Source organism: Ascaphus truei, chromosome 1, assembly GCF_040206685.1.
Source record: "Ascaphus truei isolate aAscTru1 chromosome 1, aAscTru1.hap1, whole genome shotgun sequence".
Classification (NCBI taxonomy): domain Eukaryota; kingdom Metazoa; phylum Chordata; class Amphibia; order Anura; family Ascaphidae; genus Ascaphus; species Ascaphus truei.
Window position 1 is genome coordinate 498,442,981 of NC_134483.1, and position 17,866 is coordinate 498,460,846.

The 17,866-nt window shown below is 40.6% G+C and overlaps 1 protein-coding gene across 3 annotated transcripts in view; it reads left to right on the forward strand.

Annotated features, from left to right (window-relative positions):
- RAB28 (RAB28, member RAS oncogene family) overlaps positions 1-17,866 on the forward strand; it is a 178,839-nt gene that overhangs the window by 142,026 nt on the left and 18,947 nt on the right. For all 3 annotated transcript variants that reach the window (XM_075569302.1, XM_075569292.1, XM_075569311.1), the window contains exons 5-6: positions 8,162-8,265; positions 11,735-11,812. In XM_075569302.1, the coding sequence (XP_075425417.1) occupies positions 8,162-8,265; positions 11,735-11,812 (182 nt within the window). The remainder of the gene's footprint in view (positions 1-8,161; positions 8,266-11,734; positions 11,813-17,866) is intronic.

The following is a 17,866-nucleotide window of genomic DNA, read 5'->3' on the forward strand; positions in this document are numbered from 1 at the left end:
CTTTGAATTTACTGTTTTATCAGACCACACAATTGCAACATTTACAAATCCTTAACCACCTGAGATCATAAACAGAAATCATAAAGATTTTAGTACCCAACACGATCCATGTTCCCCCGGAGCATCACTTGTAGTAAGTGGACTGTGGCCCAAATGCGGCCGTGATCATGGCCAAGCACATTACAGCCCAGCACAGGGGGAATTTCCCATATGGATTAACGCAGCGGAAGTCCCATTCAGAAGCAGGGATCTCTGCTGTGTTAATCCTTGTGGGAAATTAGTGTACTGGGATGTTGAGCGTGGGGAAGCTCCGATCGGTGCCTGGTCAGGCTCCGTTCAGCTGCAGTTTCCTTTCGCCTACAATGAACATAAATAACACTGTATCTGTAGAAAGTAAGTTGAGCATCCAATTATTAAGCATTATTAACCCCAGTTTGTTGACAGTATAAAGACTAATAAGGTCTTCAAAAGAAGCAAGTTTTACAATATGAAAGTGATTGTATGTGTATCTTTATATGATGCCCACAGCTTTACTCTGTGCTTTAAAAAAGAGACAATACACTACACAGAATTGTAATACAATAAATGCAATGAGCAAAATCATACAATAGGAAAAGAAATCATTGTCCCAGAGAACTTATAAACTAAGTGATATGTTGGGAGTGTTACAGATACCGCAGGTGAGGGTATAAGTGCATTAGATGGCACCCTTTGGCGACAATGGTTGGTAGGAGTAACTGCAAGTGTGGGGCAGTAGCCATGAGTCTAGGCCAGGGGTGCGCAAACTTTTTTGCGTGTGCCCCCCTGCCTAACCTCCCCCACTGCTTGTGCCCTCCCCCACTACCTTTTCTCTGGCGTTTTCTATAGTCTGTGACCGCGTGGCGTCATTTGATGCCATGGCAATGTGTTGCCAGAAGCCGCCGGAGATAAGGTAAGGGACATACAAAGGCCTCACTTGCTCCCCGGCATTTAAATTGAAATGTTGTGGGGAAGAAAGCGGGGCATCTGTAAGCGTGTGCCCCTACCCCCCTAGAAAATTTTGCGACCCCCAGTTTGCGCACCCCTGGTCTAGGCTATTGAAATGGTTAGTAGAAAAGAAAGTGGAGTATGAGCTCCAGGAAGAGCACTAAGAGTCTCTGGTATATCTCAATATAATGGGGTAGTACAAAAATCGGGATTAATACAAAGGTATCCAATACTATAATTGTCTTGATTGAAGGAGAGTATAGAGTACATCAAAACATTATTTGAACAAGCTAGTCAGAAAGGGGGAAAAGATCTTACCCCTTAATTGTAGCTTGGATCAGGGGTCACAACCGGTACCTCTTGTTGAAAATCGGTGAGGAGCCACATATGCTCCTTGCTGTACACCGCCTCCCCTTCGACTGGCTGTGTGCTCAATCAACTAGCGCTGCAGTAGGATCCGTAGAACCCATATGGATCTTTCCAATCACGTGAAGAAAAAAAGGTATTGGTAGCGACCACAAACCTTTGGAAAATGGAACTCACCAGGTAATGAAAAAAACTATTACATACTAAAAAACACTGGATACGATACAAGACAGACAAAAAATCTCCTCCCACGCGTTTCGCACCAAAAAGGTGCTTTCTCAATGAGTACTCCTTGAGAGTACTGTCAAGTACTTTGACAAATCACACTGACATTGCAAACGCATACAATGAATACTTTGTGCGGTGTGCTACAGTACTTTCCTGTTATCAAGGTGCAACCTTAACTACAATCATGAAGCTTAACCCATGAATTCCCCTATAGCTCCATCAACTCCCAACAGTGCTTACAATTTTCAATTTGTCCCAATATCTGAAGATGAGAATACACAGGCAGTCCAAATTTTTTAAATAAACATCCAATGTGGGCCTAACCTACTACAATCAAAGTTTCTATGACTCAATGATGCTGCCATTGCCAAGCCGCTTGCCTCCCTAATCATTTTTGTCTTCAGGCCATATCCCACAGACCTGGAAAACTGCCAGAGTTGTACCAGTCTACAATTATGGGGAGAAAAACATTGTCTCCAACTATAGACCAATCTCTCTTCTCCCAATACTATCCAAAGTCATGGAAAATGAATTTACTCCCAATTAAGCAATTACTATAACGAGACAAAATTCCTCTGCCAAATCCAATCTGGCTTTCGCTCAAACCACTCCACAGTAAGTACCTACTTAAAAGTTTGTAATTAGATCCAGTTGTCCCCATCGAACTGGGACAACTTACTGGTGCAATATTCCTATATTTTGCAAAGGCTTTTGATACTTTATCTTGTTAATGAACAAGCTTCAGTGCTTTGGAATAGGAGAACATGCGTTAAACTAGTTTCACTTCTTCCTATCGGGTAGATACCAATATTTGTCTGTCTCAGGCTCTAACTCTAACCCCTTGGATGTCAGCTGTGTGGTCCCCCAAGTTTCTGTTCTGGGACCCCTACTCTTTTTTCATTAATGATCTATCTATAGCTTGTAAGGCAACTTCAATACACATGTATGCAGATGACACACGTTTATATTCACACAGCTCTAGCCTCTCTGACCTTGGACATGTACTTCAATATGATCTTTCAAGACTTGAATACTGGATTTCCCAAAACAAACAGTTTTTTTAAACACTGACAAAACTGTAACAATGGTATTTGAGATAAAGACTACCTTTTTAAAGCTACCAATGACAGAGCTTCAGATCAGAACAAACTCTAACACCCTTATTGCCCGGTCACTAGTTTTAAATATCTGAGCATATAGCTTGACTCCCATTTAACAATTGGACTGCATATTGATACTCTGACATCCAAAACCTGTGCCAAACTAGGTGTACTTTATAGGAACAAATCTTCCCTAAACCCACCTGTCAGAAAGCACATTGCACATTAGATGCTAATGCCAATTATAGACATGGGGGGCATAGTATATGGTACAGCACCCCAAACTCATCTTGGCAAACTAGTTGCCCTCTACAACTCAATATGCTCCTTTTTGCTACAACGTAACTACAACACTCACCATGCGAAATGCTCCAAGAACTAGATTGGCTATCCCTTGAGTCCAGGCACAAAGTATTTTTTTACGGTATTGCCTTCAAATACTATCTGAGCAAGCTACCCGATTATCTGTACAAGCTCCTCACCCCCTACCACACGGCACTCATCACTTGAGATCTGACTCCAAAAGACTGTTCATGGTCCCAAGGTTCATTCCTCCTTCTGTTCCCATGCACCTCATAACTGGAACAACCTACCAGAGACTCTCAAAGCTGCCTCCAGTTTGTTATTTCAAGACCTCCACTGTCTCACATTTTAATCTTGTCTGCAACTGTTAAATACGCCCATCACATATATTGTCTCTTACTGTCCATGAAATGTCTGTAAAAAAATATGTGTAGCGATGTATTGTCATTAGAAGTCTGTGCCCAGGACATACTTGAAAAAGAGAGGTAACTCTCAATGTATTATTTCCTTGTAAAACATTTTATAAATAAATAGTGGGAGGAGCAGATGCGTGGAGGGCCTTGAAGGTAAAGAGTAGAACTTTGTAGGTGATCCAAAATTTGATGAGAAGCCAGGAGAGATTAGCTGTTGCTGTTGGGAGATAGTAAAATTATACTAGCAGCCGTATTTTGGATAGATTACAAAAGAAGAAAGTTGTGACATGGAGGCGTTTTAGCAATATGCTTTAATAATCCATATGGGACGGGATAACGGCATGCATTAGAGTTTTATCAGTAGATTGAAAGAGGAAAGGATGGATCTTGGCAACATTACTGAAGAAGAAGCGAAAAAATGTAGCCATGATGTGAATGGAGAAGGAAAGGGAGGCATCAAACATCACTCATAGGCAATGTGCTTTGGCGACAGGAAAGATGGTAGTACCATTTACTGTGATGGAAAAAGGACATATTAGGCCAGGCATACATGAAGAGCTCAGTTTTAGAAATATTAAGGTGGTGGGGTACCATCCACCATGATGCAATCAGAGACTTGGGACTGGATTGCAGGTGTGAGGGTAGGTGTGGATAGATATGCACTACATAGAGATGATACCTAAGGCGAAAAGACTTGATGAGGTTACCAAGTAATAGTGTGTGTAGAGAAAAGGAGAGGTCCCAGAACAGAGCCCTTAGGTACTGTGCACCAAAAGACCATCAGAAGATGAATGCATATTAGCAACAGAGACTGAAAATGCGATGAGAGAGGTATGGTATGAAACAGAATAGAGCTTTCTTGCAGATACAAAGAGAGTTTTGAATATGATGGAGAAGAGTGGTCGACAGTACCGAAGGCAGCAGAGAGAAAGTAGGAATTGTAGGGGAAAAGGACCATGGTATTTTGATTCATGTAGATCATTGGCTACTTTAGTGAGCACAGTCTCTGTTGAGTGAGCTGTACGAAAGCCAAATTGTAAATCCAAAAGGGCTTGGGAATTAAGAAAGGGGATCATATTGGAGCACACGGGACATTCTCGCGTTTGAGGCAAAAGGAAGGAGGGATACAGGGCGGTAAGTTGTAAGTTACGTAGAGTCTAGGGTGTTTTGACAATAGGTGTTTCCAGCGCAAGGAGCAGGGGAAAGTGCCAGAGGACAGGGAGGAATTGAAGATATGGGTGAGTGTGGGGACTAGTACAAGAGCAAGAGTTCTGATCAGGTGTGAGGAGATGGGATCGAGAGGGCATGCGGTAGATGGAGTAGAGAAAATCTGTTTAGAATCTTCCAACTTTGTAACAGGAGAAAAGAAATCAAGAGTGGAAAGAGATGGTATAGGTAGAAGCAAAGAGAAGAGGGAAGTGACAGAAGGGATCTCATTGTGGATAGCATCCAACTCTTTCTTTTAAGGTGGTCGGCAAAGGGATGAGAAGTGAAGGAAGGATGGGAAGTGGGTGGAGAAGATCGGAAGAGGGAATCAACTACAGAGAAAAGACGATGTGGGTTGGATTTGTGATTATTGATGAGTGAGGAAAAGTAGTGTTGTTTGGTCTTAGAGAGAGCAGAGTTGAAACAGGAAAGGAGAAATTTATAGTGCAGAAAATCAGTATTGAGTGTTAGATTTCCTCCATAGGCGTTCAGAGGAACGAGTGCAAGTGCGAAGGAAGCGTGTTGGTGAATTTAGCCAAGGCCATGAGTTAGAGTGATGAGTGTGCATAGCCAAGAAGTGGCATATAGATCGGGAGAGGATCGAGTTGTAAGAGTTGACAGCTTTAGAAGAAGGAGAGAGGGTTAGTGTTCAGGTTAGCTGTCAGGGCAGAGAGGTCAATGGAGTGAAGGACTTGAGAGTAGCAAGTAAAACAGGTAGGAGGGTGGTGAGGGGAAAGAGTGGTGATGAATGATAGGTGATGGTCATAAAGCAGAAGTGGGAGATAGAGAAATCAGAAAACAGTTTTTTTTTTTTAGTAAAGACAGGTCTAAAAAGTGATTCCTCATGGGTGCTGGAAATGGTCCATTGGTTTAGGCCAAAGGAGGAGACTGAGGGATCATCAATATGACAATTTAATTTCCCCCATAAAGTGATAGGAGAGTCAAGAGAAGAAAGCCAGGATTCAAAGTCAGAGAAAAAGATGGAGGTAGAGCATGACTGCCACGTGCAGAGAGAATGGATAGAAAGCTCGACAGCGTTAACCTCAATGGAAGAGAAAGGAAAAAGGCAGAGGCATAGAGCAGAGCTGATATTGGCTGCCAACGGAGAAGAGGAGACCTATCCTTCCACTCCAGCCATTGGGGCATGAAGTGTTACAGAAAGAGATCCACAATACTGTAGTAAACAATAGACTCCACACCAGTCATGTTGTGAGAGCTCAGTTTCTGTTAGAGCAAAGAAATTACAGTGCGAGCAGAAGAGTTCATGAACAACCAGAGATTGTGAACATGTTCTTTAGTTCAGGGAATCCGGAGCAACCAAAATGTTACCATTTCAATCTGTATGGTCTTCTCGAGCTAGCAGACGTAAAGTATCTTTATCCTCAACTTTTTCCAGATTACAGTTCTTGACAATTGAAACAATCTCTTGTAAAAGTAGAAGATCAAGTTCCAAAATGACCTAATCAGAACTGTGCTTTATGTACTTTTAAAATAATGGTGTATAGTCTTCTGATGTATTTTAGCAGACTTACATTTACTGTAGATGTCAAGATTTATGGCCTCACAATACTGTACAACTTTTTTAAAAAGGAGGCACGTAATCTATTCTCTGTTTCATAACAAAAAGTTCATAAAGTTTAAAGCAATAGTTTGGCAACATTTCTTAATGTCCTCTGGCCTCTCAATGGTTCTAATGTAATATTGATATTTTTGCCATGTTATAGACTTCTCTAAGTCAAGACAGAGTTGGTGCTTTCCCACATATACTGTAAGTTAGAAAAGGCAAAACAATTTTGTGACGCAAGATAGTTCTTCATAGTTCTAAACATAGTGTACATAGATTTTGAAACTTCAAGTCTCTTCTTCTGGTGTACTGTTCACATGAAAAACAGAAATGTGACATTTTGAAAATCTCTGTACACATTAATTCCACCTATGAAGAACTCTCTTGGTGATCGATTAAAAGGTATCACCACCTACCGTAGTGTATGACAAATGTGCACCAGCCCAAGCCCAATATCGCTATTAGAACTGTGGCATGGCAAATGTTAAATCTCGGAAGATATGAATAGAAACTGTGTGGTTTAATATTGATACTTTTGCTATGCACTCGAATCTGAAACAGGAAAGTTCTTATTTTTGTACCTATTCAATATTAAGGAATTTGCTACCTTACCTCTAATGGCACTCTAGCCACAAGTGTCTAATGCTGTTCCTGAACAACACAAAAAAAAATGTATATAGGTTTGGTTAAATGTAAATTTATTTTAATTTTACCTCACTTTTATCAGTGAATACTGTACATTTTAGAAACCACCTGAAGGGCTACTAACTACTGCCCTCTCTCTCTTCTCCCCATTGCCTCCAAGCTTGTACAGTAGCTTGAGCGACATCTATACAACTGCCAGACTCACTTTCTCTCCTTCCAGCTTGACTCGTTACAATCTGTTTCCATCATCTACACTCCACCAGCATTAACAAAAGTGACCAATGACCTACTCACAGAAAAAATCTAATTTCTACATACTAATTCTCCTGGATCTCTCTGCTGCCTTCAAAACTGTCGATCACCCCCTTCTCCTAAATTTTCTCCACTCCATAGGCCTCTGTAATGCAGCCTTCCCCTGGCTCACATCCTATGTATCCAACCACTCCTTCAGTGTTTCCTTCTCTGGTGCCGCCTCCTCCCTCCCTCTTTCTGTTGCAGTCCCACAAGGCTCTGCCCTTGGCCCCCTGCTCTACACACCTTCTCCTGGTGAACTAATACAATCTTTTGGCTTTCAGTATCATCTTTATACTGATGACACCCAAATCTACCTCTCCCCCTCTCTCCTGTTCTGTGTCTCCAGCTGTCTCTCTGCAATCTCCTCCTGGATGTCTCACCGCTACCTGAAGCTAAACATGTCCAAAACAGAATTAATATTCTTTCCCCCTTCCACAGCCACACCAACACTCTCCCTCACTGTCAATAACACCACAATCTCCTCAACACCTCAAGCCCGCAGTTTAGGAGTCATCTTTGGCTCTGATCTCTCCTTCATTCCTCACATTCAGGCCCACCACGAAGCACTATTATCTTCAACTCCAAGATACGCCCTTTTCTCACTCAGGATGCAACGAAAATCCTAATTCACTCATCATATCCTGCCTCGATTACGGCAACCTTCTCTTAGTTGGCATTCCCCTTGTTCACCTCCCCCAACTCCAATCCATGCAAAATGCTGCTGCTAGACTTATCTACCTCATTCACTACTACACTCCACTGAGCCGCACCTTACCCTACAATGAGCAGCCACCTTACCTTCTTGTTTCAATATTGTCCCTCATAGATTGTAATCTCTCACGAGCAGGGCCCTCACTACCTCTCTGTATCTGTTTGTGCATGTTTATCCTCAACTGTATGTAAATGTTTGTTTTTGTAATGTGCATAACTCTGTACTGCGCTGTGGAATATGTTGGCCCTCCACAAATAAACGATGATAATAATAATCATAATACTTAGTTCTTTTCTGTATTTGCTGTTCATCAAAGGTTTCTCAAATGCAGGTGAATTTATGTAATTTGTCTTTTTGTTTATAGTTGACTTGGAGCACATGCGAACAGTTAAAGCAGATAAACACCAGAGATTTTGCCAAGAGAATGGTCTGGGAAGCTATTTTGTTTCTGCAAAGACAGGAGATTCTGTGAGTAAAAAGGATTACAGATCATCTAGTATTTTGTATACAACTGTAATGTTTAAGCTAATATCAAAGTTTCAGTATTTGCAAGTCTCCATTCACATTATATATGTATATTTTCATGCTGTTTTACATAATGTACTGTAACATTACAACAAAAAATAGCTGCTTTTGGGAGAGGTAGCAACACTAAAATAGCAAAAAACATATTTATTATTTCTTCAAATAGAACAATTGTCACTGGTAAACTATAGATTCAACTGAACCCAATTTAAAGATTCAGTCCAATTTTTATTGACTCCGCCCCTCTGACCTCAGAAGCATATGAAGTAATTGTCAATCGTTTTTTTACTGCTGGTGTTTGGAGCCTGTAATGTAACGTTCAAGCACCCTCTCTTTACAACCCTTAATAACCTAAAACAAGTAGGCTTCCTCTCTTGAAATGAGAGATCCCAATTGAAGATAAATGTAGCCATAATTTCCCTGTACAGTAAATAATTGCCAGGGATCCAGTGAACGAGGGCAATGTTGCTATTGTGTTCCCCTCAATTCAAGACTAATTCACTTTTCTATGCTCCATGAATTTGTAGACTATCTTCTTCTAAACCAAGGTAATCCCCGTGATAAGAAGCAACTGTTGGTTACCTACAGCAAACTAGTTTTTCTTTTTAATCTCACCTGAACCTGGTGATATATGTCCCTTAGGTTACAGGTAGGATTAAAGAATAGAAAATGTGAAAAAGCTTAGGTAGCCATTAGATGTTGGTTCTCATTTTATGCCAAGTGTGTAGCTTTGATATCATCAACAAAACAGTCTCGGCTCATAAGGCTTCGTCCAGAGTGACACTGAGCGGGCGCGCGCACTCGCGCTGGCCACGTTGAAACACATTGTTGGAATTTGTGTGGCTAGCGTGAGCGAGCGCCTGCACAAATTTGATTGGGCCGCTCGCTGGCCCACTGAGGGCGAACCAGCTCCGTGACATCATGGCCGCACCCCCCCCCCCCCCCACACACGCAACTAGCTGGCAATAAATCGCCCGGCTCAGCAGGGAGAGTGACGTCACCGCGCACGAGCGCCAACACGCACGCTCCCTGCCTTTCCGCAGCCTAAGTCTTTTTTGCTTTCAGCCTTTACTTCAAAATGTAACATCCAAGAAAATATTTGTTGATTAAAACAAAGAACAAAACAAAAAAGTGATAAAACCCATTTGTAACGTTGCTGACTGCAGGACAGGATACAGACCCGCAGGGCACAGGTAGGGAGTAATACACTGACCTTGGCCTGGGATCAGAGGCCTGAGATGTAGGGGTAGTCGGGTCCGGTTCCGGGGTCGAGGCAAGTGGCAGGCAAGGGGTAGTCAGATTCATTTCCAAGGTCGAGACAGGCAAAACAAAGGCAAGGCAGAACTCGGACGGGACAAGGTACAAGTACTTTGCACAAGCAAAGTTAGATAGCAACTTCCTGCTACTTAAAGGCCAGAGGCAGCTGCTGGCAATGAGGTCCAAAGCGAGGAGTACTTCCTGTTGGGGGGTGGGGGTTAAGGGCAGGATTTGCCAGGAAGTCAGATGGCCGTGGCAGCTTCGGAGAAGTTGATGTCACTTTGGACAGATCCCTTATACCATTATCTTAAAATTAGCATTTTAAACAATGAATATCTATTAAAAATAAAGAAATAAAACTTTAATATTTTTGGAAAACGTATGCGTTTTATGAATGCACTCTTCAGTGTTTTGTTTCTACTGTACTGTCGCTTTGTCACATTTGCTACCTATCTTAACTGTATTGTGTCCTTTGGATTTAACCTTACACTACCTACAATGTGTAGAATATTATTGCTGTATACTGCAGTCCTTTTTTTTATTATTTGTCAGCTGGGACTACAATTGTAAGTTGGCATCAAATAAATCTCAGTTTGCACATGAGCTCTTTTAAACCATTATATCAGCTACTGTAACACTAGTATGAAAATACTGCAGAGGTGTACAGGCATACCCCACATTAACGTACGCAATGGGACCAGAGCATGTATGTAAAGCGAAAATGTACTTAAAGTGAAACACTACCTTTTCCCTCTTATCGATGCATGTACTGTACTGCAATCGTTATATACGTGCATAACTGATGTAAGTAACGCATTTGTAACAGGCTCTATAGTCTCCCAGCTTGCGCACAGCTTCGGTACAGGTAGGGAGCCGGTATTGCTTTTCAGGACGTGATGACAGGCGCATGCGTGAGCTGCCGTTTGCCTATTGGGCGATATGTACTTACTCGCGAGTGTACTTAAAGTGAGTGTACTTAAAGCGGGGTATGCCTGTATTTATTTTAAATGTTTAAAAATTGTTAAAAAGTGCCAGAGTAAGACATTGGCACTGAAATATTAGCAGAATTTATTATTTAAATTACCTGTCACAATGAGCTTTTTGCAGTTGGATTTACTTGTTTGCCAATGCCCCCGGATATATAGCTGTACGAGAGAGGAATATAGGGACGTGACAGGGACATGATAGGCATGAGTATGATATGTTTTTTCAACCTGTACCAAGCTGTGAGCCTCCACGGTATCTGGTACAACAAGAAACCGCAAGTCTTCCACTGGTCCCTCACCTGCTTCATTTAGCCTGTTTTCCCATGTCACTAAGTGGTTAAACTGTAGACATACATTCTGGGTAATGATATATAAATGATCATGCAGGGTTTCTTCTTTCTATCTTCTACACTTTGTGAATGGTTTTGTGTCACTTTTTTACCCACTGTAACCATTGTGCCTTCCCGGGCTTCGTACAAACTGTGCAATACAGCAAGTGAAAGCTCTTAGGAGACCATGTCAAAATGGATAGGAGGCTAAAAGTGACACCCAACATGCTAATTTGCACATTGCTACCCAGAATCCTTATATCAAGGTGCAAACAGGAGTTCTTTGTCTTTGGTGAGGCTTTGGCTAGGTTTGTGTACTGTACCTTCTTTCATCAAATAGAAGAGGCTCTTTAAGACTTGATGTGGAAGATCAGATTTTATATAAATTTATATTGGGGAATGTTAATTCCAAGTTGAAGTTAATGAACACAAACTGCTGAAACAAAATCCATTCAAGTATATTCACTAAAGTTTGATGGACATTATAGCTCAGTAACAGCAAATTTAGTAAATCTACTCCTCTGACGCAAGCAAGTGCTACTCTAGGGTTATTGTGGTAAATCTTACATTTTATCATTTTACATTTAAAACAACTTGATAAATGCATGTTCTCTGAAAAAAAATGACTTTAGTATAAATATTACACTGTCATTGCTAAATACGACATGTTTCTGTATTAAAAAGACACATTTTTAAGCCAAAGTTATTTTAAGGACTGTTGAGCATGAATTCTGCGTTTACATATCATCAATGTTTACAATTCAGGAAAGTCAAGATTTATTTGAAAGTAACTGGAGGATGTCTGTTTTTAATCATTTAAACTCCATTTTTTCTTTGTAGGTCTTCCTGTGTTTTCAGAGAGTCGCTGCTGAGATTCTTGGAATCAAATTAAACAAGGCAGAAATCGAACAATCCCAGGTGATAATTCTACCCGGATGCATTGCTTATAATATTTTAAGTGTTTCTACACTACATTGCAACAACTGGAATATATCTCTTTTGGCTAGTAATGTATCTAGAAAATGTTCAAGTATACATGACACATTGTCTCTGTCTTGTTCCCCTGTTTTCCCATTGTATCCCATTGTATAACTATTCTTATTTTGTATCATGTAGTTCTTCTGTTGCACAACTTTCAAGCACTGAATGCACTTGTTTCCCATACCATTTTAACTGAGCAAATTCATTGCAGTTTTTAGCCTAATACATCCAAAGAACCATAAATCTATATTACTTGTTAATTGTGTTTTAGTTTTTGCACATGTTTGTGTGGTCAAATATTTTGCTATATGTTAATAAAAGTCAAATCACGTGCAAAGGTAATAGGTTGGTTAGCTTCTCTGAACTTGACTAACCGAGATAGAGCATTGAAGTAATGCCTTGTAGCATTGAGGATGAGTCGGGTATGTTGAGCATTAGTTATATGAGGAGTGCAATATCTATAAGGATTAAGGTTGCTTTAGGCTCTCAAGTCATAGTGTATAATGTAAAATGTAGCATTTACAGATATAGTCATTTTAACCTCCCTGCAACCATGTTTAATTATGCAACTGATCTCCCAGTAATCAACCGGAATTGTATATAACATAATGGCACACTCATGGCACCAGGATCACAGGCAGAATACTTGCTTTATCATAGTAGCAGGGCAGGTTTAACTGGCTACAAATGCTATCAAAGTAGGAACACGCCTCGTGTTACTGCTTTATAATAGATTATATTTACATTTGTATAAATAGTGGATTACTGGTAATGCCACTGACTTTGAAGTAGGAGAATCCAGTTCAAGACCTAGTCATAAGTCCTCCTGTCTCCCATTAAGTAACTTTTATCACCATAAAAATTGGTTTAAATTCTCTTCAGGTCAAAAAAAGAAAAATATATTTAAAAAAAAATAGCAATACAAGTGGGCTATTCATTATACTGTGATATGTTCCGGGTAAATGTGTATGGTGCTGGGAATGGAAGTCTGCAGTTTTTATATATAAATATATATGTAACAGGTGTCCCCCACCCCACGGGAGATTTCACTGCTACCTGTACTCTCACTGTGCTGTACCTGTGAGGCTTACAGAATTGCTGAGTGTCCGCCGATATTAGTGGGGAAGACAGGACAGGCTTTCAGGGTTCCTCTCAGTTCTTATGGTTGGTGCAGCGCCTCCATCTCTAGCAGGCCCCAGCAGAACTGGGTGCAGTCCCTGCAGGAGAACCCTCTTGCACTCCCCCTGATAAACTGCAGTCTCAGGCAGGAGTAAAAAACAAAGTATGGCTCTGTTTTCTTCATACAGCTTACCAACATGTACACTCTGTTCTTTCTCTGGTCCCTGGAATCAACCCAAGGAGCTTGAGGCCCCAAAGGTCTATCCTCTGCTCATCTTTTCCCTGGTGGAATAGGTGGTATTATCCCACTCCCATGTGGGAGGGGAAGGAAGGTGAACCAGAGCCCTGGCTCCACACTTTCAACTCTCAGCACAGAACAGCCTGAACTCCTACTCAACTGACTAGAATTTGGATCTGCAGCCCTTTATGTACCCAGGGCTAGGGTCCTAGGTCTGATCCCCTGATAGGGCAGTACACATGCCTTAGCTCCCCTGTCAATCACAGGAGTTGTTTACTGCAGCAGCAGCAAGGGCATAGATTTAACTCTAACACTGCCTGTGCTGGTACCAGGGCTTATGTGTTATGTAGGGCAAATTGTTAGCCAAGAGGATACATGGCTACATATATATATATATATATATATATATATAAAATAAATAAAATACTCTAAGAAGTAGCGCTAATAGAATGTATCCATTGAGAGCAAATATTGAGGTGAAGTGTAAAAATATATAAAGTGCAAGATGAATATGTGCCAAGTGACAATTGTAGATGTTGGTAAAAAATAGGTATAATAAAACCTTTACAGTAAGTAAAGTGAAGAGTGCAAAACATGAATGTGAATCAAAACAAGGTGTAACAGTGTTCTGGAATGTCCTTGTGTAGTGAAAAGTCCAAAATAATGGTAAAAAGGGAAAGAGAATATTGATTGCAGTTATCGTTCCGCAGCTTTCGACCGGGATGCACCACATCCAGGGATATCTATGAAAACAAAAGGAGAGAAAGAGTTTCCCACATAGTGTAAATCTGGATAAAAAATTGAATGGATACAATAATAAAAAAGCCTTGAGATTGGCACACTCAAAAGGGTAGCAGGTTTTTGCACAGTAAATTAAAGCTTTGTCCCTGACTTGCATATGAATTTCGTTTGAGAAAAGATACAAATACAATCGCAACATGCAGGCAAATCTCTTATAAAGGTGTAGTCCCACCAAATTAAACTCAGTGTTTATGTCTAATACAGATGCAGCCACGAGTATCCGAACACTTGCCTTGGAAAATCTGGGGCAATCTCCCAGTAATGCTGCAACATTTCTGCAGACAGACTAATGGCCCATCGGATTAACACAGCGGGGGTCCCTGGCAGTCCCATTCAAACTGAATTCAGTTTGAATGGGACTGCCAGGGACCCCCGCTGTGTTAATCCGATGGGCCTTTAGTCTGTCTGCAGAAATGTCACAGAAATGTTGCAGCATTACTGGGAGATTGCCCCAGATTTTCCAAGGCAAGTGTTCGGATACTCGTGGCTGCATCTGTAGGTTCAAACAAAGCAATTGTTTCCCTAAAAAACAAACAGTATAAATCTAGAATTGTTTGTAAACATTAGAAACGGAATCTAATAGCGAGTTTTACTGCCATTGACCATGTCTTAATCTCTGTTTTTTTGTTATAAACCTCCTTATTAGTGTGGTATTTTCTTGCAATACGTGTTAATTGAATACAGAAAAATAGTTTTCACTTAAAACAGCCAATTTAATTCAAGAAATCGGCTTTTCAATGTTTAATCATTAGTCTTCACAGTCTTCCACTTACATTGTACTTAACAAAAGTAAATTGCCTTGAATAGCGTTGTAACTGGAAGTCAATGCAAAGTTACTTTATGTTTGGATACTTAAAAACATTGTCAGTTGTGAATAATTTGAATTGGCAAATAATATCTTGAAGATTGCTGTTTAAGTATTTATGTTTTCAATCAAACCACTAAAGATGACATTTAAAAAAAAAAAAAAAATTAAAGGATGGAAAAAATTATGGAACTTTTTGACATGGACCACTACTATTTCTCTGATATCAGGATTGTCTGTACCAGTTGGATGTTATGCAGATTCACGTTTATGTTTAGCCTTATATCATATCATGCCACAAGAAATCCTCTTTCAATGTTACAAATCTTTATCTGAAGCTACTGAAAGAGAAGAAGTATGGGGAGATGTATGATGCTGGGGTTTTCCCTAAGAGACATGAAAAAAAATTATGGGTTCAAAAGCAAACAAAAATCTGTGACCGGACAAGGGTGAAATAAATGTAATGGCAGTGTGCTGTACATATCGCAAGAAGGAATGATCAACGTTGGATGACAATGATACTCGACTGGATTCCAAGGGATATCAAAAGACAATGACCAAAAGTAACGTGGGAGGATGAAATTAGAAAATTTGTTGGAACAACATGGGTAAGAGATGCTTGCAAACTCATTACGTGGAAGATCATTGGGAGAGAACTTTATCCAGCATTGTATCGACAAGGGCTGAAGATGATAGATATACAGTATATCCTGGGACCTGTGTCCCTTTAAGTTTCCAAGTTCTATTGCTGAGACCTCTTCCAGATATATGTTCTATCAGCTGCACTTGCAGTTTACTGTTTTGACCAACTGAGCAGAAATCGGAGAGCAAAATGGCCGGATGATCATCCGTGAGGGAGAGACACATCGTTACAACATCCCTTGGGCTTCCTACCGTAGCTCTTCCTCTCAGTTGCTACATACCTATTGCACAGAATGTTTATCTGGATCTGCTAGGTGAGGCCTCTACACAGGAAACAAGGCTTTTGCTTGGAGCTAGAGACAGTATACCAATACCAGACACGCTACAGTACATGCGAGGCAAGGTACTGTTTGTTCAATTTATACAGTGCAGAGTCTGCAAACTATTCCTACAAGGACTCCTTGTTGATCCCTGTCTCAGACAGGTTAATTGAGTGGCTAACACCCTCTTACATCTTCCTTTAAGTAACTCCTTATTTAACTGTGGAAAGAGCACACAGGTCTTGGACTCGCATTATCTGCTCTTCAATTTATGCAGTGGGTTCAAATACGTATTATACACACTATTAAGTTTACATATAAGCAATATTTGAGTGTACCAATCTGTTATTAATTGCACCCTCTAAAGCTGCAGCCAAGCAAACCCCCCCCCCCCCCCCCTTACCTTTTCCCCGGCATCGTCGGCGTCATTTGATATTGTGTGCTGACATTTTACTCCACAGCGTTATTTAACTCCTCGTTGTCATGGCGACACCTCTGCAGAAGTCGCTGGAGAGAAGGAAAGCAACATAAAGAGGCCTCATGCTCTGCCACAGCATTTTATCTAAATGTTGTGGGGAAGAGCGTGGGGACTGTAAGCGCCAAGCCCCAACCCTCCAGAAAATTTTACAACCCCCAGTTTGCGCACCCCTGCCCTAGAGCTCCATATTTCCTGCAGCTCTGGGGTGTAATGAACATAGCTACACCTGGACTATGTAATTATTTGTATAGCAATTACATATCACAAGTTAAGTGTGCACTGACGCAGTTGCATAAAAAAATGTGCAGTTTTTATGGATTGAAACACAACGTATTTATGAAGTTTATTTCTACACTTTTTTAGAATTTGGCACAAGCTGCACTGGTATTCTGCACACACACAAAAGAATCCACCTTTAAGATGACAGAGAAAACCATCAAAAAAAGTAACGCATGCTAAGGTACGACACATACATATCTCTAACAAGATACATAGAGGGTACTAAGGTACGACACATACATGTCTCTAACAAGATACATAGAGGGTACTAAGGTACGACACATACATATCTCTAACAAGATACATAGAGGATAAGGAAGCAATAGTAAAAAATAAAATAAAACAAACACCTCGCCCTGGGAAAGTGAGGGAGTTTAATGGCCTACTCCACTTTCAAAACAAAAAATGGCCAATAAAATGTCGCTAAAACTGATATCACTAAATGTAAAAGGCCTTAATTCCGTGATAAAAAGGAAACTCGCCCTACAAGAACTCAAAAAATCAAATGGGGATATTTTGTTTATGCAAGAAACTCACTTTAATACAATAGCCACCCCCCCCCGCCCCCCAACACCTTCAAACAGGTTTACCCACAAGCATATTATGCTTCCTATTCAGCCAAAAAAAGAGGAGTAACTATACTGTTTAAGCACAATATACCATTCATTCTAGATAAAAAAAGTTTCAGATCCAGAAGACAGATTTCTAATTTTGTACGGAACTTTCTCTGGAGTGGAGATAATCCTGATCAACGTCTACGCCCCTAATGATGGACAGACGAAATTTCTAAGGGAAGTATGTGAATCCATTTCAGCTCAATCTAATAACGCAATAATTATAGCAGGAGACCTAAATATGGTGGCCGACTCAGATCAAGATAGGTCATGCGAGGTGGGAACCTCCCACTCTAGACAAACAGAGAAAAATGCCAAAGAATTTAGAGATATATTAAAAGAATTCTCATTTATCGATATCTGGAGAGCACAACACCAGGGGCAGCGGGACTTCACATTCTACTCTACCCCACACCAGACCTATTCGAGGATTGACTATTTTTTAGGTACCAAAGAGGTTTTCCAGGCATCCTCCCACTCAGAAATAGGCTCTATATCCTGGTCAGACCACGCCCCGGTTGAATTGGTACTCTCTCTACCCTTTAGCAAAAACAACAAATACAATTGGAAATTAAATGACTCCCTACTCAACCATTTGGAAGTTGAGGGTAATATCAAACAAAAACTAATAGAATAGCATCAGTGGAATCCCAGCGATGCTATGGGAAGCCATAAGGCTACAATAAGGGCAGCAT